This window comes from Mustela erminea, chromosome 7, assembly GCF_009829155.1.
Source record: "Mustela erminea isolate mMusErm1 chromosome 7, mMusErm1.Pri, whole genome shotgun sequence".
Lineage (NCBI taxonomy): Eukaryota > Metazoa > Chordata > Mammalia > Carnivora > Mustelidae > Mustela > Mustela erminea.
This window is the reverse complement of record NC_045620.1, coordinates 135697316-135723129: the sequence shown is the minus strand read 5'-3', so window position 1 is coordinate 135723129 and position 25814 is coordinate 135697316. Positions and strand designations below refer to the sequence as shown.

General features: G+C 39.1%; 1 protein-coding gene across 18 annotated transcripts in view; it reads right to left on the bottom strand.

The window, feature by feature from the left end:
- The window catches only part of KIDINS220 (kinase D interacting substrate 220), a 96004-nt gene that overhangs the window by 41404 nt on the left and 28786 nt on the right, over positions 1 to 25814 (bottom strand). For all 18 annotated transcript variants that reach the window (XR_004288074.1, XR_004288075.1, XM_032353393.1 and 15 more), the window contains exons 10-22: positions 25331 to 25429; positions 23717 to 23815; positions 20792 to 20969; positions 19345 to 19509; positions 17349 to 17528; positions 16148 to 16313; positions 13586 to 13737; positions 13119 to 13408; positions 12235 to 12375; positions 11277 to 11520; positions 11024 to 11112; positions 9428 to 9572; positions 4801 to 4963 (exon numbers count right to left, since the gene is read on the bottom strand). Coding sequence is in view for 16 of the 18 variants with exons in the window: in XM_032353393.1 (XP_032209284.1) it covers positions 4801 to 4963; positions 9428 to 9572; positions 11024 to 11112; positions 11277 to 11520; positions 12235 to 12375; positions 13119 to 13408; positions 13586 to 13737; positions 16148 to 16313; positions 17349 to 17528; positions 19345 to 19509; positions 20792 to 20969; positions 23717 to 23815; positions 25331 to 25429 (2111 nt within the window). In the remaining 2 variants the exon portion in view is untranslated. The remainder of the gene's footprint in view (positions 1 to 4800; positions 4964 to 9427; positions 9573 to 11023; positions 11113 to 11276; positions 11521 to 12234; positions 12376 to 13118; positions 13409 to 13585; positions 13738 to 16147; positions 16314 to 17348; positions 17529 to 19344; positions 19510 to 20791; positions 20970 to 23716; positions 23816 to 25330; positions 25430 to 25814) is intronic.

Genomic DNA, 25814 nt, shown 5'->3' with positions numbered 1-25814 from the left:
CCTGCTCAGCAGGGAATCTGCTTCTCCCTCCGCCCTACCCTGCCCATGCTTTCTCTCTCTTCCTCTCTCTCTCTCAAACAAATACATAAAATCTTTTTTAAAAATCTCAAAATCCCCCAAATCCAATGCATAAATGGATGGCAGGCCCAGCAAGTGCGAAAGTCTAAAATAATGATTAATTTAATGGCAAAACAAAGTTCTGATTATCTCATTTTATCTCCAATATAGAATATTCTCGGTCTCCTACTCATCTTGGTTTCCTCAAGAAAAGAAAAGAAAGAAAAGAAGAAGCAAGACCTTAGGAAAACATGTTATGTTCAAATGATAGTATCTAAAATGAGATCAAATTACTCCTCTCCTTTTTGTATCTTTCGCCTTCCTGCCACTATCCCAGCAAAGATTAAACAGGAAACTCCAAAACTAGTACTTTCTAATTTAAAGTACTATCCAACAATAAATTAAAAGCTCTGTCTCACACAGCATCTTCTATCTGGTGCATGCAGGAATAAGAAATTCTCTGCAAAGAAATGGGGCACTGTGGACTTTTTAGGGTCTATGTGATTTCACCTGAAAAATTTACTAACCCCAGAGTTGCAGATTCTGATCATACTTGACCTCCTTGATGGACTGTCCATCTTATTTCCTTCCTGTAGGGTCTGAAATAGCTAACTTGGCCTCCTGGCAATTTCTAGATCTCAGTTCTTAAGACACTAATCAGCGCTGCCTCTCCTGCATTCACTTGCTTCATACGTTTTAGAGTTACTGGTACTGACATTAGAATCGATCAATGAACCAAGCATGGTTTGTGATTCACTCTGCCACCATGAAACAAAACATTGGTTTTTTTTTAAGCCTTCAATAAAGCTATGTTTATATACATAATGATTCTCAACTACATGTAGCATGTGCGTAAAGGTTATTGAAATTAGATGAGTTTACTAAGTACAGTTCTTGGATGCATTTAAACTATATCCTTAAGTTAAAATGTTAACAAAGCAACAAATAATTATTATTCAATATTTGTATCTCCTTCTCCCAAGGGAAAAATACTAGTTCCCCAAAACATCTATTTATTTATTCACTTACTCTTATAATATGCTCAAAAGGATTTCAAAGGTATGATCGCAATATTATTACCAACAGAAGCTCAAGATTTCTTTGCAGTTAATTCTGTCCTTAGGATATATTCTACTAAGAATAAAGAGTCAGAATACTAAGTTCAAAGGTGATTGAATTAATTATTTTCTCTGTGTGGTTATGTTATCAATTTCATATACAGTTAGGATCATTTCTTTCTGTTTTCATTTGATACTAAGATTTGCTTTTATCCGTCCTCTTTATTTTGGTATATGACTGAGAGTCCAACCACATGAAAACGGAGAGAGGCCTCTTCTCCTATCTGTGCATCCACGACAGACAAGGATTCTCAGCAGGATCTGGTTTACCCTTCCTCGGAGTTTGTTTTCTATTTTTACTGTAAAAGAATACCTACCTATTTATACAGAAATGTTCTTATTCCTCCTTCTTTCCTGTATAAACACTATCATGTTGTACGTTCTTTCACCCTTCGCTATTTTCACTTAACACATCCTGAAAATTCCTCCATATCAATCACAGAGTTTCTCCTCATTCTTTTCTACAGTTATAAGGTGTTAGGGTGCATGTGCTAAAATCCATTCAACGTTCCTATACATGTATGCTTAAGCCGCAGGGTTTAGTTATTTGTGGTGTACACTCAGAGTAAATTTCTGCAAGTGGGATCGCTGGACTGAAAGCAAATATACACGTACCTACTCAGCACTGTATCTCCAGCAACCAGCAGCAGACCCACAAACAATAAACACTTAATCTATTTTTGTTGGATTGAACTGAAATATGAATTTCTTTGAGGACTTTAAAAACCTTTTATTTATTGTCACAACTCTCCTACTTCTGTCTCCTGGGGACCCAGACTTGCACCACTTTCCACCTTCTTCATAGAACATGTAGAGGGCCCAGCACCTGAGACTTCAAGCACACGGCCCTTGACATGTAAAAAGTTGATTAGTGTTTCTGTAATCCTGAGACACAGTGTACTTCTAAGCAATATACTCGACTAAAGGAAGGTGAAAAGCCTGACCTGAGTCCCTTCTTAACCCAAACCACAGACTGACATGGACTATATTTATTCAGTTAAAGGTGGGGGTGGTGGGGGGTGGAAGAACAACTGAAAAATGTAATCCCTAATAGGTTATCTTAGAGAAAGCTGATGTTTTTATGAAGGCAAAGAAAAACTGTAGAAAAAAAATAATATAGCAATGCCTGCTTCATAGGTGAGTTGTCACTGGAGTAAATAAGACCATTTATATTAAACATCTTATGTCTTACACAGAGTATTACTATCTTCTAATATTCTAGAAGGAAATGGAGAACACAGAAATGTGAAAACTTCAGACACTTCATTTTCATCATAAACTTTCAGTGTCTCAAGTATCCCAGACAGGGCTACCGCTGAAGAAAATGCCGGAGCTTTCCAGGGCTGTGAGCAGCAGCGCCCTCTGCAGGTGGCCTCTGCAGCCAGCTACTCGGCTCTCCCGCGCAGCGGCTGTGAGACTGAATTCAGGAAGTGACTCACCTTGTCTGGGCTTCGATTTGCTCAGGTGTAAAATAAGAATCACAACACTGCTTCACAGATTGTGAGAATAAAATGTGTTAAAGCGTAGAGAACTGTGACAAGCATGTAAGTAGTTTCCGGTCTCTGAGAGGCCTGGGCGGAAAGAGCTCTGCTACTTAGGAGCTAAGCGCCTTTGGGAAGCGACCTCAGCTTTCTGAAGCACAATCCTGCTTGTTAGTAAGGAACTGCTCTAACCACCGAGCCTTCTAAAGCTGCGAGAGAACTAAGGCCCCTGACAGAGAACCTGGTGCCTGAGGAAGAGAGGCTGGAGATACACGCACCAGAAGGAGAAAATGCGAATGAGAAGCGACCCCTCCTCCTTAAGGAGGACCCCTGTGAGAGGAGCAGCTCTCCTGCTGCCCGGATTTCAAATTTCCTGAACCCGATTGTACTACTCGAGCAACAATACCGATTCACGCAGACTCTAAGAATCCCCTTTATAGTTCCTAAATGAACGCTTAGTCTTTTCTCAGACATATTTTTATTTACACACAAATAACTGCTCAAGGATAAGCTGAAGTGCCAAAGAACCACCTGTCCATGCTACTTAGCACTTTGTGTAAAAAATACACCATGTGAAGAATAAATCCCATTATATTGGTATGAATTATAATTAAGAAGTTAAAACATTAAAAAAGTTCAATTTTAACTGCTGAAAAATGACTGTACTCATCTAGCAAACAATCATAACTACACAACACGTTATGATGTAAAACTTATTCACGAAATAAAACAGTATTTTTCTACACAACCAAGAGAAAAACCAATTGTATATCTTATAAGAAAAAGATAATTTCTAAAATATCAAAGTGCAGAAGCAACTCAGTGCCACTTATCTACAGCATGTGGCCCTTATGTATCACTGCCATCTGCTGGAACACCTACTGGATAGAGCACGCGGTTTAAACAACTTTAGTATAAATTAAACAGCAAAACCAAGAAGAGTTCATATCTGTAGACTATTAATACACCATTCTCTGTAATCCTAAAGCTAGTTATTTACCTAGGATTAAAAAAAAATACATATATGAAAAATGGGGAGAGACCCCTGCATGGTCCAGTTGGTTAAGCAACCAGCTCTTGATTTCAGCTCGTCCTGATCTCAGGGTCCCGAAGTGGAGCCCCGCATTAGGCCCCGCACTCAGCATGGAGTCTGTCTGAGTGTCCTCTCCCGCCCGCTCTGCCCTTCCCTCATTCTCCTGCCCCCCACCTTTCTCTAAAGTAAATAAAAGCTTAAAAAATATGGGGATTGAAAAATCAGGAAAAACCATATGCTGACAGTATTTTAAGAAAAAACTTTTGTAATCTCAGACGTTTTAATATAGGAACTATACACTCAATGCTTTGTTAGAGTTAGCTTCATTGATATGTTAAAATAATTGTTTCAGTTACACCGAGTTTTATAAAATTGTCTAATTTCTTGGTACTATTTGTTTTCTAAGGGATAATTTATTTTGAGCAGTAACTGAACACTGAAGGTATTAAGTATTCTGACAAAAAGGATTTTAATTTCATTTCTGAATTGATAAATTGTCAACTCTTAAAACTTTACTTATCTGACATTTCACTGAACCTTAACTGCATGTTTTTTAAGAAAAAATTTATCAATTTTAAAAGTACTTCAAATCACTGAGCTTAAAGTAACAATAAATTCCTTTACTGTTTAATGCAAAGAATGTTTTCCAGCTTATATTCAGTTCCAAAAATCCTCCAGATACAAAACTGAAAATATCTGCACTAATGATTTAAAAAATTTAACCTCCTTAATATTCAATGAAGACACTTAGAATAAAAATAAAATAGAAATAATAATGACATTTCAAGATTTGCATTTTGTATGTACAAATACACAAAACTAATAGAACTATTAATTTTTTTTACCATGTAAGTTACACTGAAAAGGAAAGACCATGTCCAACTGAAGATGTAAATTTTACATTAGATATTTACCTGTGCTAATATGACTCCAAAATTATAATGGAATTAATGAGAATGGTTGAATCCATCCAGAAGTATACATTTCATGCATATTATTTTGTATTCACTTTGCTTTATATGCATTAACTTATAACTATAAGTTATAAATTATAACTTATAACTAACTCAATCTAAAATAAAGTGAAATATCAAGAGGCCAGACAAAGTACCTTTCATAGATGGTTTTTAATGTCATTTGATCTGGAATACCTTCAGTCTCTTCCAAATATAATATGAGCCATGAAGTTCGGTAAGGCCATTGCTCAGTAAGGTTGATCCAGCTAGCAAGCCTGTCCCAGTTGAAACTAATCTGATTGGCTCTCAGTAATCGTCCTTTAAAAAAATATAAAAACATTCTAAAATTAATAGATGTGTATTATTGTACTAAGTGAAACATTTAGCATGTTGACAATTAATTTAAATATTTAAAAGTTGCAACTTGATTTACACTGCAAATTCAAATTTACTATTTTCAGGGCTTCTATAATCCAAAAGCTGTACTGGAAAAATTCTAGGGATTAAACACAATTCTGTTTAATTCTAAAGTAATTTTTTGGTGTTATTTGCCACTAGTGTTATATTCTGCTTTGACCATGAACATGCAGGCAAAAATCTTTCAGAACTATGTGTCAGACAGTCTCAACACTGCCCACAATCAGACAGCAGAACATCGATGCACCCGTGACGGACCTCATCCTCTAAAGTGCCATCTCAGCTGTTAGGCAAATGGTAGAGTGCATCAGAAGGTGATCAGTTCATGGAACAAATGAAGAAAGCAAGGTGTATAGAAGGAGGAAGTATAATTTATATAAGATAACAAAGGAAGTTCCCGATGAAAAAGCTGACTTTTAAGCAAAAACTTCAAAGGAGATGAGAAGGCCAGAATACATCTCTCTAAAGAAAGATCATTACAGGCAAAAGCAGAAGCCCTTGGGCAGAAACGTGCCTGGCATTTTCAGGACACAGCAAAGAGGTCAGTAAGGGATCTAAGAGCGGGACAGGAGATGAGCTCAGAGATAGGGAAAGAGGTAGAGAGAAAGACATCAAAAAGGGCCCCATAAGAAACTGTAAGGACTTAATATTTTTATCTTTAGTACAACGGGAAAATAAGAGAGTTCTGAGGAGAGAATAACATGACTGCTTCTGTTTCGAAAGGTCACTGTAGCTGCCGCATGGAGAACCACAGAGGAAGAGGAGGAGCGGGCTACTGCTGTAATGGACACCGATGAGACACGATGGCGCGGAGGACAGAGGACACGGGTAGTATGTTACAAACCATGAAAAGTGGTTAGATTCTGGATACAGTCTGAAAACAGAACTCAAGGATGTACTACAGATTGGAGGTGGTATATGTAAACTAGGTATGAGGTTTTTTCCCCCAGGGAACGGGAAAAAGAGTTGCCTTAACGGAGATGGGAGGCGATGGATGGATGAAGTTTGGGGCAGGGGATCAGAAGTTCACTTTTGGACATGGTATGGTCTCAGACATGTATTAGACCCCACTAGGTATCAAGCAGGCAGCTGGAGAACAACAAGGCTGAAGATACACATTTGAGAATCTTTTGCATGTAAATGGTATGTAACCCTTTGGGACTAAATGAGATCACCAAAGGAGCTGGTTCAGATAAAAAAAAGAAGAAACAATGACTGCACCAGGGGTATCCTGACACTAAATGGTAAGGGTAGATGAGGTTTTTATGGCACTTATTATTACATGACTTTATATGTTCTGTCTTTACCAACAGGACAAGAACTTTATCTTGTTCACTGCCTATCTCCACAATACCCAGACTGATATCTGGCATATCAAGATACTCACCATATATTTATTAAATATGTACAAAGATACTGATAACATTTCCATTGTATGGAAATGATAGAACATTTCCATTGTAGAACATAATCAATAAAGTTTGAGACCTCACTTAAAGGGATTTAATTACCAAAAATATTGCACATATATTAGACACAACCTCACTTGCAGTTTAGTTTATAGCATGCACCCCAACTTTATTCTAAAAGCAAATGCCAGTATAACTATCATAATAGTGTTAACACTAGTCAGTATTACTAAGTACCATTTAATGTCATGCAAAGGAACATATACTTACATATTAAATTTATATTTATGTTTATATGTATTTAAATTTATATGTAAGCATTAACATGGTGAAGAGCAGAATTCTATGCATGGAATCCAGTCACAGGGCACTAATCTTCAATTTTATTGTTAGCATTTTTATTTATTTATTAAAGTGGGTTTTTTTTTTGTTTTGTTTTGTTTTTTAAATTTGACAAAGAGAGAGAAATCACAAGTAGAAAGGCAGGCACAGAGAGAGTGGGAAGCAGGCTCCCCACTGAGCAGAGAGCCCGACATGGGACTCGATCCCAGGACCCCAAGATCATGACCTGAGCTGAAGGCAGAGGCTTATTACCCCACTGAGCCACCCAGGTGCCCCAACATTTTTATTTAAAATGTCATTTGAAAACTGAAACAACTGGACCATATAAAATCTGAATTTCAACTTTAAAATTTTATTTACTTTTTTATTTATTTTATTTGAGAGAGAGCAAGCAAGCAAGCGAACGAGCACGGGCACGTGAATGAGAGTGCAAGGGCGGGGGGGGGGGGGGCAGATACAGACTCCCTGCCGAGCAGGGAGCCTGAGGATCCTAGGACGATCCTAGAACACTAGGATCATGACCTGAGCCGAAAAGAGACGCTTAACCAACTGAGCCACCCAGGCTTCCCCGAATTTCAACATTTTAAATTATAAGTTAATTAAGATCCAGGTTCATGAATTGGAAGACTCAATATTGATATTTTAACCCAAGTCATCTAAAATTCAATGAAATCTGTCAAAATTCCCATAACCTTTTTCGCAGAAATAGAAAAACCCATCCTAAAATTCATATGGAATCTGTGACACTGAATAGCCAAAGTAATCCTGAAAAAGAAGAACAAAACCGGAGGACTCATACTTCCTTATCTCAAAACTGACTACAAAACCACAGCAATCAAAACAGTACAGAATGGCATAAACACAGGCATACAGGTCAATAGAATAGAACAGAACAGGAGAGCCCAGAAATTAATCCCCACGTATATGGTCAAATGATTTTGACAAGGGTGCCAAGACCATTAGATGGGGAAAGGACAGTCTCTTCAATAAATGGTGCTGGGGAAACTGGAGATCCACATGCTTAAGAATGAAGTTGAACCCCTACTTAACACCATATATAAAAATTAACTCAAAATAGATCAGGTTACCTAAATGTAACTTAAAACAATAAAATGCTTAGAATAAAACATAGGACAAAAATTTCTCAACACCGGATTTGGCAGTGCTTTCTCGAATAGAACACCAAAGGCATATAAACAACAACAACAACAGACAAACGGAACTTCATGAAAATTTTAAAATTCTGTACACCAAAAGGCACTATCCACAAAGTAAAAATGCAACCCATAGAATGGGAGAAAACATCTGCAAATCATGTATATGGTAAGGAATTAATATCCACAATAGAGGGAACTTCTAAAACTCAACAATAAAAAACCCAAACAACTCTATCCAAAAATGGACAAAGGACTTAGATAAACATTTCTCCAAAGAAGATACAGGAATGGCCAATAAGCATATGAAAAGATGCTCAACAGCACCAATCACTAGGAAAACGCGAATCCCATCGACAATGAGATACTACCTCTCACCTAATAGGATGGCTACTATCAAAAAAATAGAAAGAAACAAGTGTTGGCGAGGATGTAGAGAAATTGGAATCTTTGTGCATGGTTGGTAGGAATGTAAAATGGTGCAGCCATGGAAAACAGAATTAAGGTTCCTCAAAAAATTCAAAAATAGAAATACCATGTGACCCAGCAACTCCATTTCTGAGTATATATCCAAAAGAACTGAAACCATGGTCATGGAAAATATTATGATGCACTCATGTTCATAGCAGCATTATTCACAAGAGCTAAAATATGGAAGCAACCCACATGTCCATCAACAAATGAATGGTTAAGCCAAAATGTGATATATACATACAACGGAATACTACTCATTCTTTAAAAGGAAAGAAATTCTGCATGCTACAACATGAACCCTGAACACATTATGTTAAGTAAAATAAGCCAGTCACAAAAAGATAAATACTACATGATTCCACTTATATGAGGTACTTAGCATAGTAATATTCTGTAGAGACAGAAAATAGAAAAGTGGTCGCAGGCACTGAGGGAAGGAAGGAAGGGGAGTTATGATATAATGGGTACAGAGTTTCAGTTTTACAAGACGGAGAGAACTATGGGGATAGGTAGTAGTGATGGCCACACAACAGTGTGAATCCGTTTAATCCCACCAAATTGTGCCCTTGAATATGGTTAAGACCGTAAATTTTGTTGTGTATTTTATTTAAGCCAATAAAAAAGAAAAAAATCTGTCATTTGAAAACTGAAACAATAGCGGTGTATAAAATCTGAATGTCAACATTTTAAAGTATAAGTTAATTATACTCAGTCATACAAGTTAGCATAAAATTATCTTTATACAAAGAGAAAAACCTGAGATGAAATAAAAGATTTTTTAAGTCATCGAATTTTAAAAGTAACAGTGTACAACCGATAGTTGATTTTCGTCGTCAAAACTAATGTAGGTTTTATTAGATATACTTAATGCAAATAAAAGTGGTACACAGCAGTATAAACGTTACGAACACAGTACATCCTTCTGTTTCTGAAACTGAACTGCTTTCCTAATGTGATCAAGTTTATTATCTACTATAAGAAGTTACCTGTCACAGAAACAATATTAAGTAACCTTCTCATGGTCTGAGGACTTATGTCACTGAACCAGTCCTCGGTAACCAGCAGTTTTGTAAGATCAAAGGACATCTGCCGAGTAATGGTCCGCTGCATCTGCCTTCTTCGGTAAGTATCCTGGAAGAGTTTAAGAACAATGAGCATGAACCAATACTTCAAGTCTGAGAACTTAGGGCTTTTTGAGAAGTTATGGTATGTTTATGATGACAATAAAAACAATCCAAAATGTTAGTCAAAGAGGAAGATTATATAACAATAATAGGCATTATTATTGTTATTCCCTGAGGCAAATCTTTACAGAGCAGTTATAAAGTTGTATTAGCAACAACTGCATCCAATGGTGTGGTTTAACTTCAGATGTATTTTGATTTATTGCTGTACAGTTAGAGAAAGCTAAATGCCTTAAAGATTATAAATAAGCAAAATTTGGTACAGAATGCAAGTCAAACTCTTATAGGAGTTCCAATATCAGAGGGACCCTGAAATAACAGAGTACATAAACTCTTTATTTCAAGGATTCAGCATTTTGATGTTTAGGTGATTTTTAAATGTGTGACAACTACGCTTACATATGGATAAGAATTAGAGGCACTCCAGTGGGCAGAGTGGGGCAGAGAATCCCTTCTAGTCGGAGGAAGAACAGGCACAACAAAGGCGAGTTCTCCTCTGAAGTCATGGTGGATGCAAGCACAGGGAGCCCAAGAGGCCAGACTACTAAGAGACAAATTTGAAATGGGAAATGATACCCTCCTAATTTAGTATGATCAACTGTCTTTCATATTAATTTTGCATTCATACTTGTACAGGTTAGAGACATAAAATCAGAACATCAAAATGTCATTGAAAACACATACAAAATGTCTCAAATGTAATGGCAGCAACCTGGAAAAAGAAGAGAGTGCCAGTGCCGGCCCAGCGTCAAGTGGCATTCTCACCGTCCTGTACCCCGAGTGGACATCTTCCTGTCTTGTAACACGCCCTCGATCTCTGTACAAAACAAGGTTCTAAGAGGGGGGTAGCAGGGAAAACCTGAGTGTTCGAGGAGAAACCCAGATGGCCGGGCAGGACACAAAATCACTGCGTGGGTGTAAAAGAAAGGGACGGGGCTTGCAGCCATCAGGGAGGGAGGAAGGCCGGCAGGAAGCGCACGGAGCTCTTCTCACACCATGAGCCTCTTTCCCCGCTATGGTCTGGTGGCAACGGGCACCTGGAATGGGTACAACTTGACCTGGAATGGATATGGGCCTTCTCCACCCTGGATGACATCCTCTGGAGAGTTTTAAAATCTCACTCGCAGAGAGCCTAATTCGGCTGCTCTGAGGCAGGTGCCTGGGAACAGGCCAGGGGAGGAGGGGGACTACCGTACAATCCACAGTTGCTATGGGCTCCAGGCTCACATAGTTCCTAAAAAGCCATCTGAAGCCAAAAGGAAATTCAGTAATAAAATATACTGGATGAGCTTAATGCAGCATCTACAGCAGCTTATAGCTTATATTTGAGTTGCATCACCTTCGCTCTACTCAAACAGCAGCACAAGAACACGTGGCTCAGAACAAGGGGCAGCTTACCCGTCTGTTCAGGGCTGTCCTGCTACCAAGCTTAGTCATCTCTCCAAGGCTGTTCTGTGAAACTCTTCTGTCAGCATCTTCCTGGGTCCCTTAAAGAATTTGTTGAGAGAGCATCACTCTATTAAAATTCTGTTGTACATGACATATAAAGAGAAGTGAAATACCAACAGTATTTTTCAAGGTAAAAGGTGAGTCACCATAAAACATTACGTAACTCCTTCAAACTGAAGTGCCCAAGGAACTGACTCTTTACCTGCAGTATCTGGGCACGGAATGTCCCCATTTGTTGTTGAAGTCACAAGAAATTTTCTTGCATTGCTGAGTCCACGACTATTAAGAAAAACAGGTAAGTGAACTATATTGCGCATATAGTCGTGTCCGTTTATATTTGAGTCACGAAGCACGCTGTTGAGGTTCTGGTTAATTGCCTTGATGATAATATGTGGATCACTTGCAAAAATGGCAATGAAGGGGCCTTTTGAAAACAGAACTCGGACCTGTGGTAGAAAAAATGTGTACTTATGATATAAAGTTCAAATTATCCAAAGCAACAAAAACCCATATTATCCTTTGATGACTGTATTTCTTAAATACTACTTTTTTCAAAATATTATTTCATATGAAAATAAATTTCATTAAGGTCTCAATCTGGTTTTTCACCATTTGACAATTTTTCATCACCTAACTGTAATAAAACCTAACTGATAAAACCTCCACAGAAAACAATTAACCCTGTCCTATTCTGAGATATTTGTGGTCTACATTAAAGGAAAGAACAACACACACAGACATACTTGTGAGCAGACATGAGGTGCTGGGCACACTGGTGTCTCTCCACAGCTACATACTACTGCTTTACCATGCCTCACAGAGAGCCACTGATGTACCCCGCCTTCAACAAAAACTACAGATTCTGAGGGTTCCCTACTGTTGCCTCTGATTCTAATCATAATCATCTGCAAAAGAAAGCTGGAGTCACACCATGGACTTTAGAGCTACTCCGTTCATTTGCTCACACAGCCATCGGGCTAAAATTGTTTAAATCTGTTTGTGATGAGACATTTACTCCTGTTATGCTTTTGCACTTAAAAATAAATGGTTGGTTTTACAAAAGAAAAAGTACTATTCAAATTCCACTTGAGAAATTCACAAGTCATTCCTCTTGGCTGCCACATGTGACAAATTTAAGTTTCAAGATGGCTAAGACATACAGTGTCCAGCATCTGGAGTACTTTGTCCTGCTCGCAGGCGTCCAGTCCATCAATGATCACCACCAGCCTTGTCTGATTCTGAGTGAAACTGTCAATGGTTTTTGCCATCCTGGCCATTAGCTCCACTTCACACTTAAGAACCTGCACAACAGAAAGGACAGAAGCACTGAAGATGTAAGAAATTGAAGCACATTTCTTAAAAGGCCTGACAGAATCTCATCTAACAGGAAGAAAAAAAATCCCAAGTCCTCACAGCCAGTTCTGGCCCCATGTAAAACTGCAGTGAGTGCTTCACAATTTATAAAGTGACTTTACATAAATTAGAGCCCTTTACCCATACAATGAGGTAGCCACAGTCATAACCACTTCAAAAGACACACTAGGCTGAGTGACTTATTTGCCAAGATCACATGCTCTGAAAGTCATTGAATGCAAATTCAAATGCTCTGAACACCACATTACAGTTGGCTCCAGATGGCCTGTGACCTTGATCAAAGGAAAGGGGCTATAGATATTGTATGAAGTCCCTTTTGAATCTAAAAGTACGGTCCTATTTTATATGTTTTAGTGGTTTAATCTGCTTTCTCTACTGAGGAGCCTATCTTATCAGGCAGGAAACCCACTGTTATTAGGTAGGTGGTGGTGACCTGTGGAGCAATCTCCTAATTCCTAGGAATACCTTATAAAAGTCTATTTTATAAAAACCTGTATTGTTTTAATGTTTCCCACTTCAAACATATATTTCCACAGGGCAAATGTGGAATAAAACTAAAAACAAATGCAACACTGTAACATTGACAGAGTCCACGCCCTAAAGCCCCACCATCAAGGTCATGGTGGCAAGCTCACACTCAGTTACTTCCGAATGATCCGTGAGTGCTTACCTTCATGAATCCTTCACTTTTTAGCTTGTGCAGTTTGGAGGCAGCACTATGGAGGCGTTTCCTCTGAGAATTCAGGAGAGAGTCCAGCACCTGCCACCACGTACGGCAGTTCAGCACGAAGGCCAATCCCACTATTGATGCGATTGATATGAGAACAGCATTCACTGTCAGATGTTTCGGGTCGACTCTGAAGATAGCCAGGAGAGTAATTCCAGCAATAATGCAGCCGAAGATAAAAAGGAAGATGACAAAGGATGGCAGGCAACAGGTCTTTTTCCATTTCTTTTTGCCTGTAAGACAGAAAATGGTTTTACCAATTACTTACATACGAAGCATCTAGAAGACCATAAATGTGACCATCATAGCATATGAATTTCTAACACTCAATTCATGTTTTCACAGGAATATTCATCCCATCCTCATCCCCTACACACGCACACAGAGGAAGAGGAGTAAGGAAGGCCTACCCTGCGAATCTTCAGTCTTGAATACTCGAAAGAGCCTGGTCGCCAAAAAGCCAAACTCTCTCTCACAGGCATCCGAGAGAGTAGCGATCATTTCAGCCATCGATGTTTCTCCACCTACACTGGACAGCCTGTTGTAATCTGTGAACAAAAACCTTGGGGGGGATGGGGGAATAAAATGTAACTTGGGTATCTAAAGAGATAAATAATTTCTATATACGTCATCTCTGTATCATTTGACTCTACATTTTCTTAAAGTCTCTTTTAAAATATTGTCATTGAAGTTCTTAAGAGGGAAAAGAACTTGTAATTAGGTTCCTCCCACTTCTAGCATCAGACATACCTGTCTTAGGAAAAGGCAATAACCCAAGTGAAATGCAGCAGAGTTGTATGAAGTTAACTGACGAAAAGCAGAGGAGTAACACATGGCGGCAGAGCTCAGGCAAGGCATCGGCCACCTGCAGTGGCCGATGGCACAGTGACTGAAAGAGCCACTCAGGGAAGTGTGTGAGGCACCAACCGAGAGATCAAAACGCTGACAGGATACTACAGTCATTAAGAATTTAAGGCCATTTGAAAACTCAAGTTTTAGAATGTTTTATTTATAGCTTAAACATTTAGTAAGGACTTAGAAATGAGGTGTGAAAGATTCTTTTCAGGTTATTCTTTGAGATAACTGAATCATTTGTATCCTGATTCTCTGAATGGATAGGACTTCTGCATTTGCTCCTTTCTCCCCTTCCATCCCTAAACTAAATGATCACCTCAATGGTATGTAAAAGCACTGTTTTAAAAATACCGTCCAGGATCACACTGTACTCTGTTGTGTGACCTTGACTTATGCTATTTTATTTTTTTTAGATTTTATTTATTTATTTGACAGAGATCACAAGTAGGCAGAGAAGCACATAGAGAACTCCCTGCTGTGCAGAAAGCCTGATGCGGGGCTCAATCCCAGGATCCTGGGATCATGACCTGAGCCAAAGGCAGAGGCTTTAATCCACTGAGCCACCCAGGCACAATTTATGCTATTTTATTTTATTTTTTTTTTAAAGATTTTATTTATTTATTTGAGAGAGAAACAGTGAGAGAGAGCATGAGCGAGGAGAAGGTCAGAGAGCGAAGCAGACTCCCCATGGAGCTGGGAGCCTAATGCGGGACTCGATCCCGGGACTCCGGGATCATGACCTGAGCCGAAGGCAGTCGTCCAACCAACTGAGCCACCCAGGCGTCCCAATTTATGCTATTTTAATTGTTCTTTTTTTGAAATACCGTGTCATTAATTTAAAATAAATTTTCTGGGGACACCTGGGTAGCTCAGTGGGTTAAAGCCTCTGCCCTCAGCTCGGGTCATGATCCAAGGTTCCTGGGATAGAGCTCCACATCGGGCTCTCTGCTCAGTGGGGAGCCTGCTTCCCCCTCTCTCTGCCTGCCTCTTTGCCTACTGTGATCTCTGTCTGTCAAATAAATGAATAAAATCTTAAAAAGAAAAAAAATAAAATAGAATAAAATTTCTGTGAAAATATTTCCCTCAATTATTTTATTCTACTCTGCATGTTTTCTTAACTTTTTTATTTTACCTTTTCATCTGTAAATCCTTCTAATACTTAATCATATATGCTAATTATGTAAGTTTTTATCTTTATCTCTTATATTCACAGTTTTGATGTTTCATCTAGTTTGGCTTATTTATTTTCAACTTAAGTTACACATTTTATCTTTTAATAATTTTAAAATTCTTAATCATTAGTATGCATTTAACTATTTTGCTAATTTCTACTAAATTCCTCTTGCTTTCAATTCCTTTTTTCACTTGATGTTCCTCTGGAGCCCTCTACTTTTCCTTTATTCTTGACATATATGTTTTTCACCCTTTCTGAACTATTTTCTCATACATTTCCTCTTTGACATTAATGATAATTTTAGATAGGCAAGTCAATTTATTTCCACAGGCAAGGAAAGAGCATCTCAGAGGGCACGCTCAGTAGCCAACATTACAGGCTAATGCAAGGGGATGCCAGGCCCCCATCCTACATCCTGCGCTCTCTTCAAAGTGTTCCCAAAGGATGGGAAAGGCGTCGTGTCGTGGCAGGGTGGGATATGCTCGGATCAAATTTGGTAAATCAAAGTTAACCAGAATTTTTTAGGGAGAGGTGTCTCTGTTCCTTTTACGTACAAGAGGAAGATATAATATAAAGTGCTTTCTCAAACCTAGTGTTGTTTCATTTCTCATATATGAAGTTTAAGAAAAATGCCTTGGGATGCCTGGGTGGCTCAGTCGGTTAAGCGTCTGCCTTTGGCTTGGGTCATGATCCCAGGGTCTTGGGATCGAGACCTTGCTTGGCTGGGAGTGTGCTTCTCCCTCTCCCTCTGCTTCCTGCCGCTCCCCCTGCTTATGCGCGCGTGCTAGCTCTCTCTCAATCTCTCTGACAAATAAATAAAAACTCAAAAAAAAAAAAAAAAGAGGAAACCAATGTTGTTTGGAATGTACACTGAGAAAGCATTATAAACTTTATTTTTGTTTCATCTTACAAAAAGCTACTTCTGTCAAAGGGACCAACTTACCTCACAGGTAAAGCTTTAGTGGTCTGCTCTGGCAATTCAGGTGGGTTTACAAACATTAATTTGAGGAGGAGTTCCAAATATCCAATATGTCTTGCCAATCTAGTGCTGAGGACCCAGGCCCAATTCCAACTCTCTCCTTCCCTTCGTCCGCCAAAGTAAATGACAACTGAAATACACAGTTTTAAAAAATTATTCAAAACAATCATGACCCAAGCAGCCTCTTTTCTCACACTGGCAAATATTAAGTACTGAGAGGCAGGCTTACATGACTTTCCCTGGTTCCATGCTATTTCCTAGCTATTCCTCAAAGAATTCCTCAGCTAATTCACCAACACAGAGAACGTGTGTAGAAAGTAAACTAACGGGCGCCTGGGTGGTTCAGTGGGTTAAGGCCTCTGCCTTCAGCTCAGGTCATGATCTTGGGGTCCTGGGATCGAGCCCCACATCGGGCTCTCTCGGCTCAGCGGGGAGCCTGCTTCCCCCGCGCCCTCCCCACCCCCGCCTGCCTCTCTGCCTACTTGTGATCTCTGTCAAATAAATAAGTAAAATCTTTAAAAAAACAAAAAGTAAACTAACTAAAATGTGATGTAAGAAACACAATGAGAAAGATAATGCCTTAAGCAGAAACATATGACTTAGTTCAGACTCAAATATAAATGATTTTGGGTTTGTCACTTTTTGCACCTATTGAAATCACCAGTTCCTCCAATAGTGAATCTATTTCCCCTGCTATGACTGAAGATATCCCCTAAGAACGGGACTATAATTGATGTTTTTTACTTTGCTTTTAAGTAAAATGAAGATCATAGGGATGATCAAAATGCCCAACAGCATCCCACTGACGGCTATGAAGACTTACTTTCAAAAAAGACCTAAATATAGTAAATCATTAACATATAAAAAAGTGAGTATAGTAAATTAGAGTTCTATTTCAATATTAATGAGCAGTACACCAGTGTTTAAAGCTATTCTAGCCAGATTGTGAACAATGTTCCTTGAAGCCAACTTACAAAATAGCAAAAAGATTATGAAACTCTTGTAATTAAATATGAAAATCACTTACGGGAGAGATATAGATAATATTTTATATTTCATAAATATAGGTATATAAATATAAAATATTAAGATAATATTTTAAATAAAACAAGAAGTACTTAACATCATCTTTATTTTTTGAAAAAAATAAAAAGCAAAAACTTACTAAAAAATATGTATAAGAGAGCCAAGAAGCTCAATGATACTGCTATTCCAAGATTCAGGTCGACGGTGAAAGCAAACAGTAAACCAAGCCCCCCACAAAGGAGCAAGGTCAGAAACACTATGAGCCAGGAGAACTGAAAAAGAGGCTCAATCTGTTGTCCTGCAAAAGTCTTCATTTCATCTGAAAGAGAAACGGGAAAACCTTAATCCATTTTTTTTTTAAGAAATACAACAACTTTTTTCCCCCCTCCAAGTTTTTATTTAAATTCCAGTAATGTAATATTAGTTTCAGTAGTTTTGGCTTTCTTCTCCCAAGTCTTTGAGAACACAACTTTTTTTTTTTTTTTAAATTTATTTTTTATTTATTTTCGGCATAACAGTATTCATTATTTTTTCACCATACCCAGTGCTCCATGCAATCCGTGCCCTCTATAATACCCACCACCTGGTACCCTAAGCTCCCACCCACCCACCAATTCAAACCCCTCAGGTTGTTTTTTAGAGTCCATGGTCTCTCATGGTTCACCTCCCCTTCCAATTTCCCCCAACTCCCTTCTCCTCTCTAACTCCCCATGTCCTCCATGCTATTTGTTATGCTCCACAAGTAAGTGAAACCATATGATAATTGACTCTCTCTGCTTGACTGATTACACTCAGCATAATCTCTTCCAGTCCCATCCATGTTGCTGCAAGAGTTGGGTATTCATCCTTTCTGATGGAGGCATAATACTCCATAGTGTATATGGACCACATCTTTCTTATCCATTCGTCCGTTAAAGGGCATCTTGGTTCTTTCCACAGTTTGGCGACCGTGGCCATTGCTGCTATGAACATTGGGGTACAGATGGCCCTTCTTTTCATGACATCTGTATCTTTGGGGTAAATACCCAGGAGTGCAATTGCAGGGTCATAGGGAAGTTCTATTTTTAATTTCTTGAGGAATCTCCACACTGTTCTCCAAAGAGGCTGCTTCTAACTCAATCTGAAACTTTCAACATGAACATTTACTGGGCACTTACTAAGGCCGTGGATGGAATGTTGCTACTTCATCATTTTAGCCAATGTTCTCTTTAGACAAACATCCCAACTTCATTCCCTAGGGGTTCACCCACCCATTTTACTCACTCTCTTGCTTCATACTGAGGACACACAAATCTTTTTCCATATATTCCCATCTGTCAAGATTCTGTTATTTTTTGTGGTTTGTATTGTTTCCACATACAAAACTGGAACACATGACTTTGCTATGTGTCCTCCACATGACCACCCTGCCTCTGTGGCACGCCTCCTCACCCCTTCTCCCGGCAGTCACATTTGAGAGTCACTGCTCTTAAACGTGTGGGCTGAGCCCAGATGAGCCCTGAACAAGTCATTCTTTCAACAAAACTTGGTAAAAATTTTACAGGTAATATTGAAACCTGTCCCTTTAGAATGAGTAAGATTTTGCCAATCAAAGGGACAATGCGAGGTGCTGTCTAGGTAACACAGGGAGCAACTCAGGAAAAGGACCTAGTCTGCTCTTGCAGGAGCCAAGAGCCCTTTGGGACTGCAGCACGGGGCACACCCGGGAGGCGATGCTGCTGGGTATGCCATGCAAAGTGACAGGTTTCGGAAGGGCTCTGCACAGGATGATTATAAACAGCAAATGGGCGAGCCTGGTGGCTCAGTCAGTGGAGCATGCAACTCTTGATTTTGGGGTCCTGAGTTCAAGCCCCATGTTAGGTGTGGAGTCTACTTAAAATTAAAAATAACAGCAAACAGCACATGCAAAAAATCTGCTACCAAGGGGCCTCAAGAGTGTTCTAACACAACTGGATCTTTGTTGTAGGAGAACTCAAAATAACTGTGAGGAGGATCAACCGGAAGGAGTAGCACCATCCCATTTAGACAACTGTGCAACATACACTCATACACGAAGATCTATCGTGCTTCACTTCAGAAAAAAATACCAGAGGAAGCCTTGTTATATATAGACTTTGCACAAACATGCCCTTCACCTTCTAGTTTCTTGAGTAAGAAGGATTTCCCACTTCCCCACTGTGCGTACAGCCCCACACAAATGGGCGGCTGCATGGTCGGCTCGCTGAGGATATCTGCTAGCGCGCTGCTATACAAATCGTAACCGAGCATGTCCCCGTCTGTTTCCGTAGGAGACAAGTGTCCTGTAATTATAAACATGCCATATCCTCACATTAAAAACAGACATTACCACTAAAAAAGAACCTCAATTCTTAGTTATCAATTGGTCATTTAATTAGAAAAAAAACCTTACATTCAACAGTTACGTGTGTGAAAAAATAGGTTAAAAGATTCTTGATTCTTAAACACCGTATTTCACTGAACTTAAGACACCTACTTATTGCAAGATGCATCGTTATTATGCATAACCAAGAGAGAAAAAACATGTTGCCAAGCTGTGACCCGATGCTCTCCTATCCATCAGCTATAAGACACATTCCAATTTCAGAAAGTTTAAAATGTGAAACAAGGTACATTTTAAAATCAATATGATTAAAACATAAACCAGTACATAGGAATAATATTAATACACGTAATACTTTCTTACTATGTAAAATACTATGTAATGTACTTACTATGTATACTACTATATGTGTATTACTGTAATATACTTACTATGTAAAATACTTTCTTACTATGTAAAACGTTCTTACTATGTAAAACTTTCTTCATTACATAAAGTAAGCTATTAAATGTTACTGAAAAATAAAATATAGTAACTGGAGAAAAAGAGACTCCAGGTAGAAAGGTTCAATGGCTTTGAGACAGGAATTCTCACCAAATTAATTTATCACTTTGACAGGAGCCTTGGAGGAGAGGATTTGGACAAGGAACCTTGGTGGAGATGGAGAGGGCAGGCCTGTGGAAGGCATAACGAGCAAACACGGAGAACTCTAAGCCCTCAGGCCACAGAGAAAACAGACCATGTTTAGATAAAAGCACGATGTATACCTGGGAGAATAAGAGGGAAAGGATTTTTAAGAAGCTGGCTAGATTTTTAGAGGTCTTAAAAGCTGATGGAGGGGCACCTGGGAGGCTCAGTCGGTTAGGCGGCTGCCTTCGGCTCAGCTCATGATCCCAGGGGCCTGGGATCGAGCCCCACATCGGGCTCCCTGCTCAGTGGACAGCTTGCTTCTCCCTCTCCCTCTGCCTGCCGCTCTGCCTACTTGTGCTTTCTCTCTATCTCTGTCAAATTAAAAAAAAAAAAAAAAAGCTGATGGATAACTCTGGACGTACTTCATTTAGATGCTATAGGACAATGCAGAAGGGGTCGAGACAGGAAGGAATATTTTTCCACAGCAAAACAATAACTTTCTCAACATCCATAATCCCCAGTTAAGTGATAAATGCAGAAATTGGCTTCTTAATTTTTTATATAACATTCATTTTTTAAAAGCTCAGTCAGGAACAAAACCCAATACTTACTGGCTCCAAATATTTGAGTTAAAATACTTTTTTGATGGCTACAGTCAATGTTGTAGGGAGTCTCGCCTGCTTTATTGGGCCTATATAGCAACCTCCCGTCTTTGGGATTTCTTAAAAGAAGTTCTGCCAGTTTCCGACTCCTGCCACGAATAGCAATATGCAAAGGAGTGTCTCCTTTCTGTAAAACGGACAGAAAATTGGAACTTTCACATACTCTACACATGGTATATACAGAATAATAATTTTCAAGTTTCTGTAAAATAATGAAAAAATCTGAACTTTTCATATTTTTCATATAGAGTGAATAAATAATCTGAATTTTTATTTCTACTTCTCTGTCATCTTTTTCTCAAGTTTCTCACCTAGCCCTTCCTGGGTATTATTTCTCCCACAGCCCTCGAGAAGGAAAGCCATCCTTCTCCCCTCCAACTCCACTCACTGACAAGAGAAGGAACGGGCTTTCTCCTTGCAGCACCTCCCAGGCCACGGATCGACCGCTACTCGTCACCCAGGTATTTACTGTCCACAATGTCCCTCCACTTTCCTCAACTAATTTAAATTCTACTGTACAACTTTCTTCTGCATTTGTCTAGAAGGCGTCACAATCCAAACTGCTGTCCCATCTAGCATGAATGATCTCCTCTGCTCCCATACCCTCTGCCAATCAGCCACCATCATACGAAGCCCTTAAATTTCGTCCTACACTTTTCTCCTTGGAGTCCTTCATATCGTATCCATCCATCTCTCGCCAATACACCCTCTTCTGCCCTCCTCAACTTCCACTTCTCCCTTCACCGACCTACCTTCTTCCCTAATTCGAATCCCCAATCACAATAGTATTCACATCCAACACTAATGAAAACACGTAAAAACAAACAAACAAACAAAAGGGTCTGCAATGTGTCCTTCACTTTTTACTTCAAAAATATCTCTCTTGAAGACAATGACCTAAAAAGTTAACAAATTAAGTTCTCAGTTGAGAACTACCCTGGATCTCTCTCAAACACTAAATGAAAATGACCCTGCAGCGTTCTTCCTATAGCTTTCACAGCACAACCTTATCTTGATTTTGACTCTCCTCTTCTGCTTTGGATCTACTTCTTTTCTCGATTCTCTTTCCTCATCCTGAACACATGGCACAATAACTACGTACTGAGCTCATTCTATGTAATGCACTGTGCGGGGTACATAAAGATGGAAGACAAAATAGTCCCTGACCTTACACAGCTTACACTATAAGAGGAAGAAATTAGAGAAACATGCAAATTTAAAAAGTAGAACGTGATATGTGCCATGAGAAAAGTAAAGTTCTGATCTCAGTTTTCTTCCCACTGATGACCGTAGTTGCACCATGCAATCCTTATCTCTTGGTAACTCAAGTGCCAAATTCTCATCACTGGGCTTGATCTCTTGCCCAAATTCTAGTCCCACCCTTCCTGATGCCTCCTGAATGTCTCATCAGCCTTCAAACAAAACACATCTTAACCAGATTTCATCATTTCCCCACCTGAACCCCATCTCTTATCCCCAAATCTATGAGAAGGTAGAAACATCACCTGTGACATTTCTGCCAGACACAAGGTTTCTGAAATTGCAGGGGAGACAATACACTCAGTCAGTGTACAGAACTGAGATCAGGAAGAGGCCAGGTGAAAATAGCATTAATGCTCATTCTGAAATGTATCTGGATAAAATCCTCCATGAAGAGCCAGAATCAAGACCTTTGCAGGTTTGTATTCCAAATTCTATCACGACAGCCACCTCACCCATCCACACGAAGTATGTGCTGAATGAATGAACAAATGCTCCAAGTATCATGTGTGCTTGTCAGCAAGTATGTGCTGACGAGGCAAAGCAATACACAAAAGGATATGGAGACAGAGAACTCCAGGAAATTTATTAATGAGTATGAAACGAATATTTGTTAATGGCATGTTACCAAATTAACGAGGCCATGTGGAATCGTCAAGGGCACTTAGTCCAGTAGTTTCTTATTTGCAAATTAGGAGACCAGAGCCAGAAATGAGTCAATGGCAGAATGAAAAAAAAAGGCAATGCACGAAGTTTTTTACAAAGTCAAATATATTCAACTGCTAAATCTCCCGACTTTGTATCATTCCTCGTTTCCTTCCTTTTATATGAAATTATACAAACATGGTAATAATAGGTGGGAGATTTTTTTTTTTCTTAAATAACATTGTTTCTTGATAAATGCAAATGCATATTGATTCTGTGGTTTGTTTAATTGCCTCGTAAATAACAGAAGGACAAAACTTCAATCCATTTTGAATTAGCAGAGTCCAAATCTTACATGTTCAGATGGAAAAAGTTTTATTTCTTACTTCGTATGTAAATCAATTCACTCCTTTTATGGGAGGAAATCAATTGGAAGTAGAGAAAGAATTCTGTTTAAAATGAAAAAATCAAGCCAGGAATCAATTCTATATGATGTATTAAGCAATTGAGAGTTAAATTTACCATGGAAAATACGAACATTTCTCTAAGAGGATTATGGCAAGGACATGGCAGAACATTTTATCTCCTGTTAGTGGATATTAACGCTAGTCTGCTCTGAGTCTATCTTTCCCAGCCCCTCGGAGTCTTCCCTCCTATTTGTCTGCAAGAAGCTGGACATCTGACGGCGTCCTCCTTGGACGGTGGTCAACGGCGGCATGCCCTACTGGTACGAGCAACAGAAGGAAAATCGGGTGCAGCCCCTTTAATAGCATCCTAAGCCTGCGCACTCCTCAGCACGCTGTCGGAAGGGCCAAGAAGATATCACAGGACCAAAATTCCACATAGATAGCCCCAGCAAGTCATCTCTCCCTCTACAAAATAAAACCAGACTCTTTTAAGTCCAGTGAATATACATGTCAGTCTACCAACAGCCTTCCCGAAAGTGTTCTCTCCACACAGATGTTTTACCTTATCTACAGCAGACACTTTAGCTCCTTTATCCAGCAGCAGTTCTACTACTTCAATATTTCTCATCTTGGTAGCTTTTATAAGTGGTGTTTCGCCATCCTGCGGGCAGAGATAAGAAGGTTTGCCAGATTAATAGCTTTACTCATAAATGCTGGAAGTCATATCAGTGCACATGTAAGAATTTAAATATCTGACTCTGGCACAAGTCTACACTGAAAATGTTCTCAGGAAGACATAGCTGTAAAAACTAAACTAACAAGAAAATGCTTTCCCTTTCCCAACCAATCATTTGTACCAAAGTAATTTTCTATCACTCAGCCAAAAATGGATATGCCCAGCTACCTATCAGCCATTCCTGGCAACAGTCCCCTGCCCCTCACTGATCTGACCATCCCCCAGGTTCTACCATTGGCACGTGGGAAGCTACTTCCCATTCACACCACCTCCCACCCACCAACCCACAGCCTGGCCAGGAAATGTCCAGGCAAGCCAGTGCCTAGATTTGTCAGAGATCTTTACCAACATCACTTCAGTGCTCTGTGCAGCTGAGCACCTGGGTGTAACACAGAAAACAATTTGATACAAAAACTGTGCCTCTGGAAAACCTCAAAGTTCACAACTGCTTTTCAAAATCAAATTAAGGGATATAGGAAGAGACCATGGTTCAGCACTGAATTAGAAGACAGAAACCTGATCAGAACCCCCAAATGGTCACAGTGGCTGATACATTAGTTTAAAAAATATATATATATACTATCAACGAGTCACCCTCACACGAAAAAGTATCCCAGAAAACTTTCTGCCCTAGGGCACTAAAGCTACCATAGTATAGAAAGATGCTGGTAACAATTTCCAGCAGATAAAACAGGAGTATCTTAGGGGTGACTCCACAAGTCTGTTTATTCATTGAGAATTCCTGCCAATTCTGGGTCCCTGGGTGGCTCAGGGGATTAAGCCTCTGCCTTCACTCAGGTCACGGTCTCAGGGTCTTGGGATCGAGCCCCACATCAGGCTCTCTGCTCAGCAGGGAGCCTGCTTCCCCCTCTCTCTCTCTGCCTGCCTCTCTGACCACTCATGATCTCTCTCTCTGTCAAATAAATAAAATCTTTAAAAAAAAAAAAAAAAAAGAATTCCTGCCAGTTCAATCCAAATATACTCATTCCAAGTACACTTTCCCCACAGAAAACTATTACGCATAAGGCCAAAATACAATTACTAAAGTCTTATGTAAGTTTTATGTTTTTTTACATGATTTGAGCAAAATAGACTAAAGTGATGGGTTTGGGGAACCAAGAACCACTCACATTGGTCTTTTAAAAGGAAATGTGTTCTGCATTCGAAATAAGAGTACCAAAGATCTGAAAAAATGACCTGTCCATAATTTATGAATAGGTGATACTACATTTTTGGAAAGTATTTAATCACCATAACAAATTACACACTATATTTTCCTATGAATAACTTTTGAAAGGATACAAAATTATTCCTCAATTTAATACAGATCATTACCAGTAAAATCAGTATAATTCTAATATCAAACAAAAACAACTAAAAAAAATAAGCAGTACTAATATTCGGCACTGGATATTGCTAGAACAGAAATGTTCTTGATACCTTTGTGCATATCTCGGTGTCAGGATTGCACTGTAAGATATCTCTCACCATTGTTGCATTTCCTTTCTCTACAGCCCAATACAAAGCAGTTTTGTTGTCCTATATAATAGAAAAAAATCAACAATCACTTCATTTCAAATACAGTATCAGAAACTGCTATTTGTAAACATAAAACATGATTTTTAACATTTCTGCCAGAAAGTATTAATAGATCTTACCAAAAAACAGGAAATAGTATTAACCCTTATTCTATCTTGGATTTACTCTTGAGAAATTCTTTATGAAAGAAGCCTAAGAAAACATATTACTTGATGTATAAAGCAGCAACCTCACACACTTAATAAGGTCAAGTGTGCTTCTGTTAATGTGGTCAGATTTCTGGGCCGTGCACCGGAAGCTGTCAATACCTGAGCTCATCCTTGAACAAGTCAAATATTCTGACCCTTGGCTTTTCATCTGCCCAATCGTTCCAAAAGATAATGCA